Source organism: Lolium perenne, chromosome 4 (genome assembly GCF_019359855.2).
Source record: "Lolium perenne isolate Kyuss_39 chromosome 4, Kyuss_2.0, whole genome shotgun sequence".
Taxonomy (NCBI): domain Eukaryota; kingdom Viridiplantae; phylum Streptophyta; class Magnoliopsida; order Poales; family Poaceae; genus Lolium; species Lolium perenne.
In genome coordinates this window covers 401,676,751-401,692,129 of record NC_067247.2, presented here as the reverse complement: position 1 = coordinate 401,692,129, position 15,379 = coordinate 401,676,751, and the positions used below count along the sequence as shown (strand labels likewise).

At 49.3% G+C, this 15,379-nt stretch overlaps 1 protein-coding gene and 1 pseudogene across 1 annotated transcript; one reads left to right on the top strand and one right to left on the bottom strand.

Annotated features, from left to right (window-relative positions):
* Nucleotides 1–1,465: 1,465 nt before the first annotated feature.
* Nucleotides 1,466–2,222, bottom strand: LOC139830419 (secreted RxLR effector protein 161-like; annotated as a pseudogene).
* Nucleotides 2,223–12,482: 10,260 nt separating this feature from the next.
* Nucleotides 12,483–12,938, top strand: LOC139830418 (uncharacterized). The gene has a single exon (XM_071818416.1). The coding sequence runs from the start codon at nt 12,483–12,485 to the stop codon at nt 12,936–12,938; it is 456 nt and encodes a 151-aa protein (XP_071674517.1).
* The last annotated feature ends 2,441 nt before the right edge of the window (nt 12,939–15,379 follow it).

The window sequence follows — 15,379 nt, the reverse complement described above, 5'->3', positions numbered from 1 at the left end:
TGGGGGAATTACCCACAGATAGGCCCAGGAGTTCGCAGGACGAAGTTCGCCAGGCCCAGGAGTTCGACGGGCGAGATTTGCCAGGCCCAGGGAGGCTTGAAGCCGGCTTGTCCTAGGAGCTGCCAGGGCCAGAACTTAGTGGGCCGGCGAGCCTACAAGGAACCCAGCCAGAGACAGGACCTGGCAGAAGACCGGACCCGGCAAAAGACCGGACTCGGCAGAAGACCGGACTCGGTAGAACACCGGACGCGGTAGGAGACCGGACTCGGGCAGGAGACCGGACCCGGCCAGGAGATCGGACCCGGCCAGGAGACGGGACTCGGCCAGTGGACCGGACCCGGCCAGAGGACGGGACCTCGCCAGAGGACCGGACCCAGCCAAAGGACGGGACCTCGCTAGAGGACCAGACCTCGCCAGAAGACCGGACCCGGCAAGAGGACGGGACCTCGCCAGAGGACCGGACCTCGCCAGAGGACCGAACCTCGCCAGAAGACCGGACCCGGCCATAATGTGGGGCCCGGATAGAAGATGGGGCCCGGCCAGGGTCCAGCTTCGTATACAAGACAAAGGTTTCCAGACTTGGAAATCACGAAGGACCTAGAGGACTTAGTGTAGGACTCCGACTGCGGGTAGAACCCGGAGTGTCTTGTAAACTCAGGAACCTAGCCACTATATAAGGGGGTTCCTGGGACATAGATAGACAAGTCTTAGGTTCTAAGTCATAGCAATAGCACTCGAGACATCCGAAGCCAGAATCACTCCTTGTTATCGAGACCTCGAATCATCAATAGCAATCTAGCAGGAGTAGGTTTTACCCTCCATAGAGGGGGCGAACCTGGGTAAACTCGTGTCTCTCGTTCCCGAACTAACCCTTCCAAGGCTTCACCTCATAGTAATGGCCTCACAACTAAGTTCTCCTATGAGGACACTTGCCGTGACAACCCCACGACAGTCTTCGCTTTGACCGGAGTCTCCGGCCCACTTCTCCCAGAAAGCCAGATTAAGTGTGTGAGGAAATATGTGTTGCAAGAGAAGCATGTTTATGGGATATGATGCAGGCTTAAGTTTAGAGATCATGTCACTGTGAGTGGGTACACACTTGAGAATTGCAAGATGCAAATTTAAAAGCCAACTTCAAGTGTTTCCCCAAAGGATAAGAATTAAAGGTCTAAAAACCCAAATAAAAGAAAATAAGTCCAATTCTTCCAAGGAAGAGGTCGGTGGCCGTAGCCACCATGTATGAGTATGCTTGACATGACACCGCGAAGATAAATCTTGGGTTCATAATCAAAACTCATCATTTATGCACATTTTGTCACGAAAGTGACCATTATGCATGATTTGTCTATTTGCGCATAATAGAGGTAGTGTTGACTCATGAATTGATCTACACTCCCCCTATGTCCATGCCTACATCTAAAACCAAGATAGGAGTCTAATATGGGTAGGTATGCAAGTTTGTCAATTAATAGAAGTTGTCAGAATCAATGATATTTAGTTTACTCCTCAATTCCTTGAATCTTCTTTCATCAAGAGGCTTGGTGAAGATATCAGCGAGTTGATCTTTGGTGTTGACATAAGATAGCTCAATATCACCATTTGCCACATGTTCTCGAATAAAATGATGACAAATCTCAATATGCTTAGTCTTGCCATGGAGCACCAGATTGTGAGCAATCTTGATAGCACTTTCATTATCACACAAAAGAGGCACTTTGTCACAATTGACACCAAAATCCTTTAAACATTTCCTCATCCATAATAATTGTACACAACAACTTTCGACGGAAATATACTCGGCTTCGGTAGAAGAGGTGGCAACACAATTTTGTTTCTTGGAAGACCAACAAACAAGTGACCCACCAAGAAATTGGCACACACCCGAAGTTGATTTTCCATCCACTTTGTCACCTCTCCAATCCGAGTCCGAATAGCCAATAAGATCAAAGGCCGAGCTTGGGGTACCATAGACCAAAGTTGGGAGTATCAACCAAATATCGAAAGATTCTCTTAACCGCTATCATATGGCTTTATTTAGGGTTAGCTTGAAATCTTGCACACATAACCACACTAAACATAATATCCGGTCTAGATGCACAAAGGTAAAGCAAAGAACCAATCATAGAACGATAAAGCTTTTGATCAACTTGCTTACCCTTTGGATCTAGATTAAGATCCACATTGGTTGCCGTAGGAAATTTCAATGGTTTGGCATCGGTCATATTAAATTTCTTGAGCATGTCCTTGGTATACTTTGCTTGCTTGATGAAGGCACCATCTTTATATTGCTTGATTTCAAATCCAAGAAAGACTTCCAAGCGCCCCATCATGGACATTTCAAATTCATCGGTCATAGTCTTAGCAAAAGCATCACTATAATTTTGATTAGTAGAACCAAAAATAATATCATCAACATATACTTGGCATACGAAAAATATTCCATCAATTCTCTTAGTAAAAAGAGTGTGATCGATTACACCCATGTCAAAGCCACGGTCTACTAAGAACTCCTTAAGATGGTCATACCAAGCCCGTGAAGCTTGCTTAAGACCATATAGTGCCTTATGAAGTAAGTAGACATGGTTAGGGGACTTGGGGTTGTCAAATCCCAGAGGTTGTTGTACACCAATTCATTCAGGGGACCATTAAGAAATGCACTTTTAACATCCATTTGATCTAAAGGGAAATCATGATGAGTGGCCTATGCAAGCAAAATACAAATGGATTCAAGTCTAGCAATGGGGGCGAATGTTTCACCGTAATCGACTCCCTCCACTTGGGAGTAGCCTTGAGCCACCAATCTTGCTTTGTTGCGAATGACTTGACCATTTGAATATTGCTTGTTCTTGAATATCCATTTGGTCCCAATGACATCATGGTTGGTGTCTCTGGGTCTCTCAACCAATGACCACACTTTGTCGCGATAAAAATTGTTGAGCTCTTCATGCATAGCTTCAACCCAATCACTATCTTCTAGAGCATCATATACCTTGATGGGCTCTATAAAATAAACAAACGAGTGGTGTCCACAAAAATTCAACAATTGATTGCGGGTGGATACCTTTCTACTCATGCATCCAATGATGTTCTTCTTATAGTGAGAATCTCTATCCAATCTTGAAGCTCGATGAGTGATGCGACAAAGGACCACTTCATGAGGTGTTTCACCAATACATATATCCTCATCATCACCTTCATCTTGATTATGATCAACCCGAAGTGGGGTCCTTGGTGAAGAATCACCAAGGTCTTGACCACCATTATTGTTGGGTGGGTCTTGATCATTATCTTTATCTTGGGTAGCATTTTGAAGGACTTGTTCTTGTTCTTGGTTCGCTTGTTGATCAACGGTTGAAGTAGATGGCTCCACTTGCATGGAACTAGTTCCCACCTCTTGCTTCACAAGGGGTTCCTCAACGGGTATAATTTCACCTATACCCATTCTTCTTATGGCAATAGAGGGAGGTTCATCATCTACAACATCATGATCAATATGCCCCGCTTGGGAGCCATTATCCTCGTCAAACTCCACATTCATAGATTCTTCAACACACCCGGTGGATATGTTGTAGATCCTATAAGTGTGAGAGTTTGCAGCGTAACCAACAAATATGCCTTCAAACGTTCTAGAATCAAATTTAGATAACCTAGTGCCTTTAATGTAGACATGGCATTTGCACCCAAAAACACGAATGTAATTGAGAGTAGGCTTTTTACTGACTAGGAGTTCATATGGAGTCTTGCCAAGAAGTGGACAAAGATAGGTCCGGTTGGATAAATGACAAGAGGTATTGATAGCTTCGGCCCAAAAGTTATATGGAGACTTAAACTCCGCCATCATGGTTCTTGCCATATCAATAAGTGTCCGGTTCTTCCTTTAAGCTACACCATTTTGTTGATGGTTGTAAGCTGCGGAATATTGGTGCCTTATCCCCTCATCACTCAAGAATTCATCCATGGTGTGGTTCTTGAACTTCGACCTGTTATCACTCCTAATTGCCAAGATCTTGGTGTCATGTTGACGTTGCACTTCCGTGGACCAATCAATGAATTTGCCTTGAGTTTCACTCTTCTTCTTGATATAGAAAACCCAACAATATCTTGTATAATCATCAACAATCACCAAACAATACTTCTTGCCACCAAGACTATCATAAGTAGGAGGCCCAAACAAATCCAAATGAATGAGTTGGAAGGGCCTTGTGGAGGTGATAATAGTCTTCTTGGGATGATTCTTCTCATGCATCTTTCCTGCAATGCAAGAGCTACAAGGACGATCTTTGGAAAAATTCACATTAGTTATTCCTTCCACGTGTTCAACCTTCAATAGATTTTGTAAATTTCTCATACCGACGTGGCCTAAGTGGCGATGCCAAAGCCAACCCACGTCGGATTTAGCCATTAGACATGTGGCAACTTGAGTGGTTTCTTTCGAGAAATCCACCACATACAAGTCGTTCTCCACAAATCCAACAAAAGCTACTTTAAGAGAAATAGTATGAAGGACGGCCACGTGGAAGAGTCCAAAGACTACGGTGTAGCTGCATTTGCATAATTGCCTAGAGGAAAGTAAATTATAACTAAGGGACTCAACAAGGAGGACTTTCTCAATGGACAAGTCCAGAGAGATCACCACCTTGCCATGTCCCAATACCTTGAGTTGACAATTATCTCCAATGGTGACGTGAGAGTACTTGGCGAGTTGATACATAAGATCTTCTAACAATTCTTTACTTCTCTGTTTATATGTGCGGAACAACCGCTATCAATAAGCCCTGATCCTCCTCCGGAAGCATATCCCTACAAGGAATTAAGTCTTTGTTTTAGGTACTCATTTTTGGATGGGTCCTCTTTTGTTAGTCACAAGGGTCTTAGGAACCCAAATATCCCAGTGATAATCATCACCATATGAAGTACCCGCATATTTAGCAAATACATGTCCATCATAAGATTTTAAAAGAACATAAGATGGGTTGTATTTTCCCGCAAAATCATTATGAATGGGAGTGCCCCTTGTGGCACCACCACCCACAATGGTGTTGGTCTCCGAATCATCCTCACTAGCCAACTCCCCCTCCTTCACAAAAATAATAGCATTAGTGGGGGGGAGTGGGCTTCTTCTTGTTGTTGTTGGCCTTCTTGGACTTAGGTGCAAACCCAAGTCCCTCTTTCCCAACAACTCCCTTTTGATTGCTCAAAAGGTCATTGAGGTTCTTTTCCCCTTGGATGCAAGTGGCTAGACCCTTTTCAAGTTGGGCCTTCAACCTAGTGTTCTCCTCAATGAGAGATGCTTTGTCACACGAAGGGTTAGTGGCACAAGCATTAACATTTGAATCTTTAGAGAGGTTGTCATAATGATTCATGAGATCTTTAGCTAGTAGAGTGTCAAGTAGCTCCCTAAGAGTCTTGAGCTCACTTGAGATTTCCTTGAGAGATTTCTCAAGTTGCGCATGATCCTTAAGAAGTTCATTGTGACCATTTTTAAGTTCTTCATTAGACCCAATGAATTCTCTAAGCTTATTGAGAGCATGATCACGGGAATCCTTCATCTTAGCTAAGTCCAAGGTGAAGGTCTCCACAATTGATTCCTTAAGATTTTTCTCCTCTAGAAGAGCTTCCTCAAGCTCCGCGATCTTTTCGGCATCATCACGGGCAAAGCCTTCTATCTCCTCAATCCTCTCCTCATGCTCATCAATGAGGCCATTTGCCTCTCCTAGTTGGAGCTTGAGGGACTCAAATGCTAGCTTCGCATCTCCACGAAGAGATTTCACAAAAATGGCAAAGCCACCCATTGTCTTGTCCTTATCCTCAACTTCCTCAACACAATCTAATAAAGATGGAGTAGATGAAATATGCTATTTGAGTGGAGGAGTCACCTTAGAGGTAGAAGCCTTAGCCATAAGGCACTTGTGGTTGGTGGAGCTCTTGTTGTCGTTGGGGGAGGTGAAGAGAGGTCTCAATGATGAAGGCAAGACGCCAATAGCCACGGCCGCCATGCCCACTTGTTCACTTTCTTCACCACCGGATTCATACTCTTCATGGTTAGCAACAAGAGCCCTTTGAGGTGCTTTCTTCATGAAGTTCTTGGCCTTGGGGAATGAACTTGGTCTTCTTGGCGAGCCTTCCACCATTTTCGGCTCTATTCTCATAAGGGCACTCATTGACAAAGTGAGAGGCATTTCCACAATTGAAGCATGTCCTTGCTTTCTTCTCATTCCCATTGGAGTCCCTTGAGGCTACCTTTCCTTTGTATCTTGAGGAGCTTGAAGTGAAGTCTCCCTTCTTCTTCCACCATTGGTTGGCCGCAAGCGCCAAACACTCATTCCATGACTCAAACATTTCCTTAGTATCAGGCACATGGACACGCCCACTATCATCACTATCACCTTCTTCCTCATGAGCCTTGGCCTTCAAAGCAAGGTTCACTCTTTTTGCACCATTCACTCTAGCAATTGTATGCTCTGAGGATTTCTTCATCATGTTTATGGTCACAAAGACCCCCAACACATCACTAGGTGATAGAGACATGTAGTCCGTTCTTGCATAGACATTCATCACTATGTTCTCACTGTAAGGCATCAAGGTTTGAAGGAACTTTCCCTTGAGCCATTCATCATCAACATCCTTGAATCCAAGATCCCTCATGGCAACGGTAAGAGATTTGAGTCTCTGGTAGAGTTCTTCCGTGACTCTCCATCCTTCATGATGAAGTCATCAACTTGTTGTTGAAGAATGGCCTTCTTCGAGCGTTGCATGCTCGTGTTACCATCATACAAATCAACTATATAGTCCCAAGCTTCTTTGGCGGTCTTGATAGACCGAATGTGATCAACACCTTCATTGGCCATTGATTTTTCAAGCATGTGCATTGCGGAAGCATTGAGTTGCTCATCAATGATCTCACTCGAGGTCAAGTTGCTCTGGTCGCTCGTTGAATATCCATTCTTGATGACCCTCCATAATTGCATCGATGAGCTACATACATGAGACTTCATAGAAGCTTTCCAATTAGTAAAACGAGTGCTATCTAGCAAGAGAGGTGGACCAAGGTTGGTTATATGAGGATGTGCAACATTTGGTGCATTGTTATAAAGGTACTTAGTGGCATGAGAATCAAGAGAGGCATCAATATTAGTCATCTCGGGAGGCGGTTTCTTTTGGGGGGATTTCCCATCTACATCAACACTACCACTAGTTGCGGAGGAAGATGTAGATGCGAACTTGGCCGTTAGTCTTTCCTCCAACTTCCTATTATTCTCCAACATGTCGTCCATGAATTTCTTCACGGTGCCCAAGGTGAGAGGTTCATTGTCCGTGTTGGAGGTTGACGTGGGGATACTAAATGGACCCCCACGGTTGATGTATCGGGTGCAGCCCATCTGCGGGTCCCTCAAAGGCCCATCAGGGCAATGAATCTTAAGCCCACCACGGGTGCAGAAAGAAGACTAACTCGGAAAGGGGTACCCTGCAAGGCAAGACTAGGTTAGGTTACCGACTCTTAGTCGAGTCCTACTCATGTACGAACTCCTGAGACCCAGCCTCCTATATAAAGGCTAGGAGGGGGTCATAGCAAACCCTAGAGACACCCGCAAAACTCACCTGCGCCAGATCCAATCTCTGCGCCGCAGAATCTGTAATCAAGAGCAACTCACCGAATAAAACAGACAGGCAGGAGTAGGGGTGTTACCTTCTAGTAAGGGCCCTGAACCTGGGTAAATCGTGCCCCGAGTCATGTCAAGCCGAGTAGTCCACCAACGCTCATCTTCCTTTATGAAACCCTAGCCCCTAAAGCATGGGATATGCCGTGGAGACCCCAAGACATTTGGCGCCGTCTGTGGGAAGCCGGAGCGCTGGAGTCGAGACTTCTTCGGCATCAACAACCGTTCGCGGTGACTCGCCAATCTGGGCTGGATTGATTCGATTCGGGTTCGTCGACTTCACCGAGCACTCGCCGGCATCGCGCCCAGACTTCGACGCTCTCAACGAGAGCATCGATCTGACGTTCGGTGACATGAACTTCCGCGCAAGCCGCGTGGGCATCTTGCGCCTTCAAGACTCGACTCGTCCCCAAGTGACGGAGTCGACACTTTCGCCAACCCGAGTGACAACCTCATCACCGTCCTTTGGCCCTAGGAGCGAGATCGAATCTGGCTTCGACTCAACTCCCCGCGCCTACCTCGACCTTCACCGCTTCGTGGGGATGGTCCACCGAGTTCCGCGCGATGATGATAGGACTGACTCTGAGAGTCCCAGCGGAAGCGAGAGTTCATCCGACCCCGCCAACCCGACCGACGCCAAAAACGGTGGGCGAATGGCCTGGAGGAACTCGAAGATGAAGATCTAGAGGCAACCGCCTCCCCCGAGGTAAAGGCCCCAGCAACCGCTGGAGCCGAACAGGACGGAAGCCGCGAGCCCCGAGACTTGGGGTCAGCGGTGAAGCGCAAAAGGGGCAAGCGAGGCCGCACCCTACCGGTCGTGCGCATCTCCAGCTTAGCGATGGAAACGGCCGAACGAGCAGTCACACAAGGGCGCAACATGCCTAAAGGCTCGTCATGGGAGGAGCTGACGGCATACCGCTACGTCCTGAACCAAAACAGGAAAAAGCTGCTGAAGTTGCAAATGGAACTCGACGAGCGCCAGCAGGCAACTGATGCGGAAAGGGCGGAGCAAGTCGCCAACGAAGCCAGTCGAGAGCAGGGGCACCCTGCGTCAAAACGACTATCCCGTGTCGACAAGATCCCCCAGGCTGCGATCAAGGAAACAATCAGGGACCTCGGAGCGGATCTCAACACCTCCTTCATGATGACAGATACTTTGGGTAACATAGTGCCCAAGACGCCTCAGGGCGGCCTCCTTCAAGCTCAAACGTACCTCATGTCCATACAGCCGCCAGCCAGCGACCTGTGGGCAAAGATGCACGAACAAGCCATCCGCAGTCTGAATATGGTTGGCGCTGCACTCGAAACACCTCCGACCCCGCGTACGGTGACTGCACCTACTCCGGCCGTAGTCGACAAGTCCGAGCCTCGGGCAAACCGCGCCTCGCGCCGCGATGCCGACCCAGAGGCTCTGCGTAGTAAGATTACGCAGAGTAAGGTGGACCGCAGACGCCGTGAGCGGGAAGAGGAAATCAATAAGGCCACACAAGACCGAGTCAACAGGTCCCAGGCAGAGCGCGCAGCGCGCAACTCACCCGACTTCGATGAGGAAGATCTCTACGGGTCACCGTGCTTCACCCGCGAGATTCGGGAGGCTAGAAAGCCCAAGAACTTCAAACTGATGGCTGAGACTCCCAAGTACGACGGCCTTCAAGAACCGCAAGCTTGGTTGGAGGACTACCTCACAGCAGTAAGGTTCCAGAGGGGCAACAAAACCACAGCCATGCAGTACATACAGTTGCAGCTCACCGGAGCCGCACGCAACTGGCTGAATCGCCGGCCCAGGAATGAGTACAGCAATTGGGAGGACTTCGAACATGACTTTGTGCAGAACTTCAAGTCCACCTACAAGTGCCCCGTAACAATAGGGCAGCTGAAGGCCTGTCGACAGCGAGCAGACGAGAACATCCTCGGATACATCCAGCGGTGGACCGTCATGAAAAACAATGCGGAGGACATCTCCGACGAAGCCGCAGTCGAGAGTTTCAAGCAAGGCTTACGTCGAGTGGACCTGAAGGAACAAATAGGACGCGCAAGGGTAAAAATGGTGAGTCACCTCATGGAAACCGCCAACAGCTGGGCAGATGGCGAAGAGTCAAGACATGGGGCCGCGCGCCCGCACTCGCCAGAAGATGATGACATGGAGATCCAGTATCCGAGCGAGGGCGGCAGAAGGTACAACCGCGACTTCGGGCGCCGAAGGAAGCGCAAGGTCCGCGCCTTCGCAGAGCCGAGAACACGGAGATGGTTGCAGCAGGGTTTACCGAGAACCGTGGCAACAACTATCGCAGGCAAGGACGTGAGTGGCAGCCACGCAAGCCTCGCCCCGATGGACTGCCGCCAATGTTAGCCGAACAGCAACTCGATGCACCCTGGCCGACACACATGTACACAGATGACAATGGTAACCGGAAGTCGAACCACAAGCTGAAGGACTGCCGGAGGTTCCAGTTACTCGCAGAAATCGCATGGAAGAAGCAGCAGGAGGCGTAGCAAGCGGGTTACTCGGTCATACCTGGAACCGTAGCAGTTGGTTCACCACCGCCCCCCGCGCTGCCACCACCTCCGCCAGCTCCACCCGCGTTACCAGCACCAGGGCCGCACCAGTCCGCAGCTATCCATCATCAACTGCGAGTTCATCGCGCAGACGAGGAAGACAGATACCCTCAACCTCGAGGCAAGGTATACATGATACATAAAGGAATTTCGTCCAAAAAAAGCCAGAATCTAGTCACTCGACAAGTAAACTTGGCAGAAACCGCACCTCCCGCTACGCCCGAGTACCTCCATTGGTCAGAGGCGAGCATTACGTTCTCAAGAGCTGATCATCCACCCCGGGTACCCTACCTAGGTCGCGCCGCGCTTGTGCTCGATGCCCAGATCGGGGGTTTCGACATGAGTAAGGTGTTTATGGATAGAGGAAGTGGAATCAACATCATATTCGCCGATACGCTGGAGAAGATGAACATATCCATCAAAAACCTAGCTCAGTCGGAAAACTCATTCCACGGGATTGTACCTGGAAAAGCAGTCCGGCCCTTGGGCATGATAGTACTCGAGGTCGTCTTCGGCACTCCAGCTCACTTCAGGAAGGAGAAACTCGACTTCAAGGTGGTCGACTGGCCCTCGCAGTACCACGCCATACTGGGTAGATCCGCTTTCGCCCGGTTCATGGCCGTCGTCCACTACGCGTACCTGATGCTCAAGATGCTAGGACCTAAAGGAACAATCAGTGTTCATGGAAGCTACAAGCGCTCCGACAGTTGTGACGTCGAGTTCAGCAAGATCTCTCAATCTTTCGGGATGCAGCAGGAGCTCGCAGAAATTGCGGCTACAATAGATCACTCGATCCTACCCTTAACCGAAAAAACTGCACCCGAGATGGAGTTTGACCTGAAGAAGGACACCAAGGCGTACCAAGTGCACCCGACTGACCCAGCCAAAACCGCACTCGTGTCCACCACATTGCCTATCGCATAGGTAAGCGCGGTCGTCGAATTCCTCCGTGAGCACTGGGAAATCTTTGCATGGGCCCCAGCGGACATGCCAGGAGTACCTAGGGAATTCACCGAGCACGCACTTGAAGTCAACAAGGACTCAAAACCGGTACAGCAATCGATACGACGTTACTCAGAACCAAAGCGCAAGGCCATTGGCAAGGAAATCAACAGACTCTTAGCAGCGAAGTTCATCCGCGAGATCAAGATAGCAACTTGGTCGGCAAACCCGGTGCTTGTCGCGAAGAAAAATATAGACGTGCTGCGCATGTGCATTGACTTCACTTCATTGAACAAGCATTTCCCCCAAGGACTACTTCCCGCTACCGCGCATTGACCAGATCATCGACTCCACAGCTGGATGCGAGAGACTCTCCTTCCTCGATGCCTACTCAGGCTATAACCAGATTCGTATGAAAAAGGAGGACGAGGAAAAGACAGCCTTCATCACACCTTACGGGGTGTTCTGCTACACAACTATGCCCTTCGGGCTAAAAAACGCGGGTGCCACATACCAGCTAATGATGCAAGCTTGCCTAGAGAAGCAAATAGGCCGCAACGTGCAAGTCTACGTGGATGACATAGTTGTCAAGACGAGGAAAGAGGCTACCCTCATCGACGACCTCCGCGAGACTTTCGCCGCACTTGACAAGTACTGCATCAAGCTGAACCCGAAGAAGTGCGCCTTTGGCGTGCCCCAGGGAGAACTACTTGGGTACCTCCTGTCCGCTAGAGGCATTGAGGCGAACCCGACAAAGATACAAGCCATTCTGACGATGAAGGAGCCAACAAATGTGAAGGGAGTGCAAGCATTGGTCGGGCGAGTCGCAGCACTCAGCCGATTCATCGCCAAACTTGGCGAAAAAGCCCTCCCCTTCTACCAGCTGCTAAAAAAGTCAGATAATTTTGAGTGGACACCAGAAGCCCGGGAAGCATTCCAAGCACTCAAGCGAACATTGTCGACTCCCCCTGTCCTCGTTGCTCCCAGGAGAAGGAGCCAATGCTCCTGTACATTGCAGCAACCAGACAAGTAGTGAGCACTGTGTTAGTCATGGAGCGACCCAAAGAAGGTGCAGTCCATGGAGTACAGCGCCTAGTTTACTACCTCAGCGAGGTACTATCTGTATCAAAGCCACGGTACCCGCACTACCAGAAGCTCGCCTATGGGGTGTACATGACGGCTCGCAAGCTCAGACATTATTTCCAGGAGCACCCAATAACGGTGGTTTCCAAAGCCCTGCTCTCAGAGATACTGAACAACTACAACGCAACAGGGTGAGTCGCGAAGTGGGGAATCGAGCTGGGACCTCGAGACATCACCTACGAGATGAGGAAAGCGATCAAGTCGCAAGTACTCCCTGACTTCCACGCTGAATGGCTCGAGTTGCAAGCACCAAAGAAGCCAGATATGTCGAGTTCCTGGACAATGTACTTTGATGGATCCAAGCGCAATGAAGGAGCAGGAGCTGGGATTGTGCTCACCTCGCCAAGGGGAGACAGGACATTGTACGTGCTTCGGGTGAACTTCCTGAACGCGTCAAACAACGAAGCTGAATACGAAGCCCTAATACATGGGATGCGGATGGCAAATGCTTGTGGCGCCACTCGACTCGTCATCTATGGCGACTCAAACCTCGTGGTACAGCAAACCATGAAGGAGTGCGACGCCCCAGCCAAAAACATGGCCGCATATCGGGAACTCTACAATACACTTGAGAGCGAATTCGATGGATGTGAGTTACAGCACATTGGGAGAAGCAAAGAACGCAGGTCGACGAACTAGCAACCATTGGGTCCACCTGTGCGCCCATACCACCCGATGTTTTCTACGAGGAAATCGATGAGCACTCAATCAAACCCAAACCCACAGTCACGGAGAAGTCAAAACCAGGTTGTAGGCGCAGATACGGAAGCAGCCGCATCAACTAGTGAACCAGAGAAAAAAGCAGAACATGTGCTGCAGGTTGAGACTACGTGGATGCAGTCATTACTCGACTACATGCTACAGAAAGAGCTCCCCAACGACGAGACAGAGGCAGGTCGGGTGATGCGCCGCGCAAGGGCATTTACAGTCATCGACGGGCAACTCTACAAACGCACCATATATGACGTACTCCAGAGGTGTGTTACACCCGAGGAGGGAAAAGATATTCTACTCGACATTCATCAAGGCACTTGCGGACATCATGTGGGTAGTCGAATGTTGGTCCGCAAGGCATTCAGAGCCGATTTCTATTGGCCAACAGCAGAGCATGACGCCAAAAATATTGTCCTTCACTGTGAGGCATGCCAGATGTTCGCGACTAAGCCCAACGTCCCTGCAACCGAGCTCAACACGATACCACTAGCATGGCCCTTTGCACAATGGGGACTATACATGGTGGGGCCACTCAAGCATTCCTCACACGGCGGACACACAAGGCTCCTGGTAGCAGTCGACAAATTCACCAAGTGGATCGAGGCGATGCCCGTCACGACTCAGGACGTGACTTCCGCAGTCAATTTCATCAAGTCCATCGTGTGCAGGTTTGGAGTCCCACATAGCATCATCACGGACAATGGCACCAACTTCACAGCAGAAGAGTTCCAGGACTACTGCAAAGAGCAAGGGATCAAAGTCAGCTACGCATTTGTGGCGCACCCACAAACCAATGGCCAGGTGGAACGGTCCAATGGCCTAGTCACCAGCGGCCTCAAGAAGCGATTAATGACACCACTTCATCGTGCAGCCGGAGCATGGGTTGAAGAACTACCATCAGTACTATGGAGCCTAAGAACAACACCCAATAGATCAACTGACTACACGCCGTTCTTCATGGTCTACGGTGTAGAGGTTGTCTTACCCGCCGAAGTTCGCCACAATGCACCGCGAGTCGCTGTCTAATCGGAGCCAACTCAAACGCCGCGCTTGACGACACTATTGATGCACTCGACGAAGCTAGGGACATCGCACTCGCACGGTCAGCGGTGTACAAGCAAGGACTGCGGAACTACCATAGTCGTCGAGTGCGCAGCAGTACTTTCGCCGTTGGGGACTTGGTCTTACGACTAAAGCAGACAAGCCATGACAAGCTGTCGTCTCCCTGGGAAGGACCCTACATCGTCGCAGAGGTTCTCGGGAACGGCGCTTACAAGCTCAAGGATAGGAAGACCGGCATAGTCTACAGCAACCCCTGGAACGTCTCCCAGCTACGTCGCTTTTACGCTTAGATTTCATTTCTGTTATTTCAATAAGGCTACTTAGCCATCAGTGTAACACACTTGAATAAATATGAACATCACCCTCCACTGCGAGCATTTTTTCCTTTGTCCTCTTACAGTTCAATACCCTACCTGGAGCTCGACTAGTCGCCGCAGCCGCACTCGACCACTCGTGGGCTGTGTCGCGGCTTAGTCGCTTCACAAGCTACAGCTGACCGATCGCCGTAGTCGCACTCGAATACTCAGGGGCTGCGCCGCGAAAGTCAGAACTGCAAAAAGAGGGTGACCCCTAGCCGTAGTCGCACTCGAAACACTCGGGGGCTGTGCCGCAAATAAGTTATGAACTGAAAAATTAAGGGTGACTCCTAGCCGCAGTCGCACTCGAAACACTCGGGGGCTGTGCCGCAAATAAGTTATGAACTGAAAAATTAAGGGTGACTCCTAGCCGCAATGCACTCGAAACACTCGGGACTGTGCCGCAAATAAGCTATGAACTGAAAATTTAGGGTGACTCCTAGCCGCAGTCACCCTTGAAACATTCGGGGCTGTGTAGCAAATAAGTTATGAACTGAAAAATTAGGGTGACTCCTAGCCGCAGTCGCACTCGAAACACTCAGGGGCTGCGCCGCAAATAAGTTATGAACTGAAAACTTAGGTTGACACCTCGCCGCAGTTGCACTCGAGATACTTGGGGGCTGCGCAGCAAAACAGTCGAAAAAATTGAGTTACCGAACTCGACAATCTACTGAAGCCGTGCCAGGACACTCGGGGGCTGCATCACCAGCGAGCTACATTAAGGATCACACCCTGACGGCCACAGAATCAAGACTACAAATCGTACCCTAACACGCAATCACCTGAGTAGCTGTTTTGTACCCGCAAAACCAAGTTAACGGAAGGAATGCGAGTTTGCGGGAGGACTTGAAGTATAATGGAAACATTATCATTACAAGGCTGAAGCACACAGGCTACAAATGTACAAGTTATATACAAAGCTGAAGATACAACGAGGAAGATAGACCA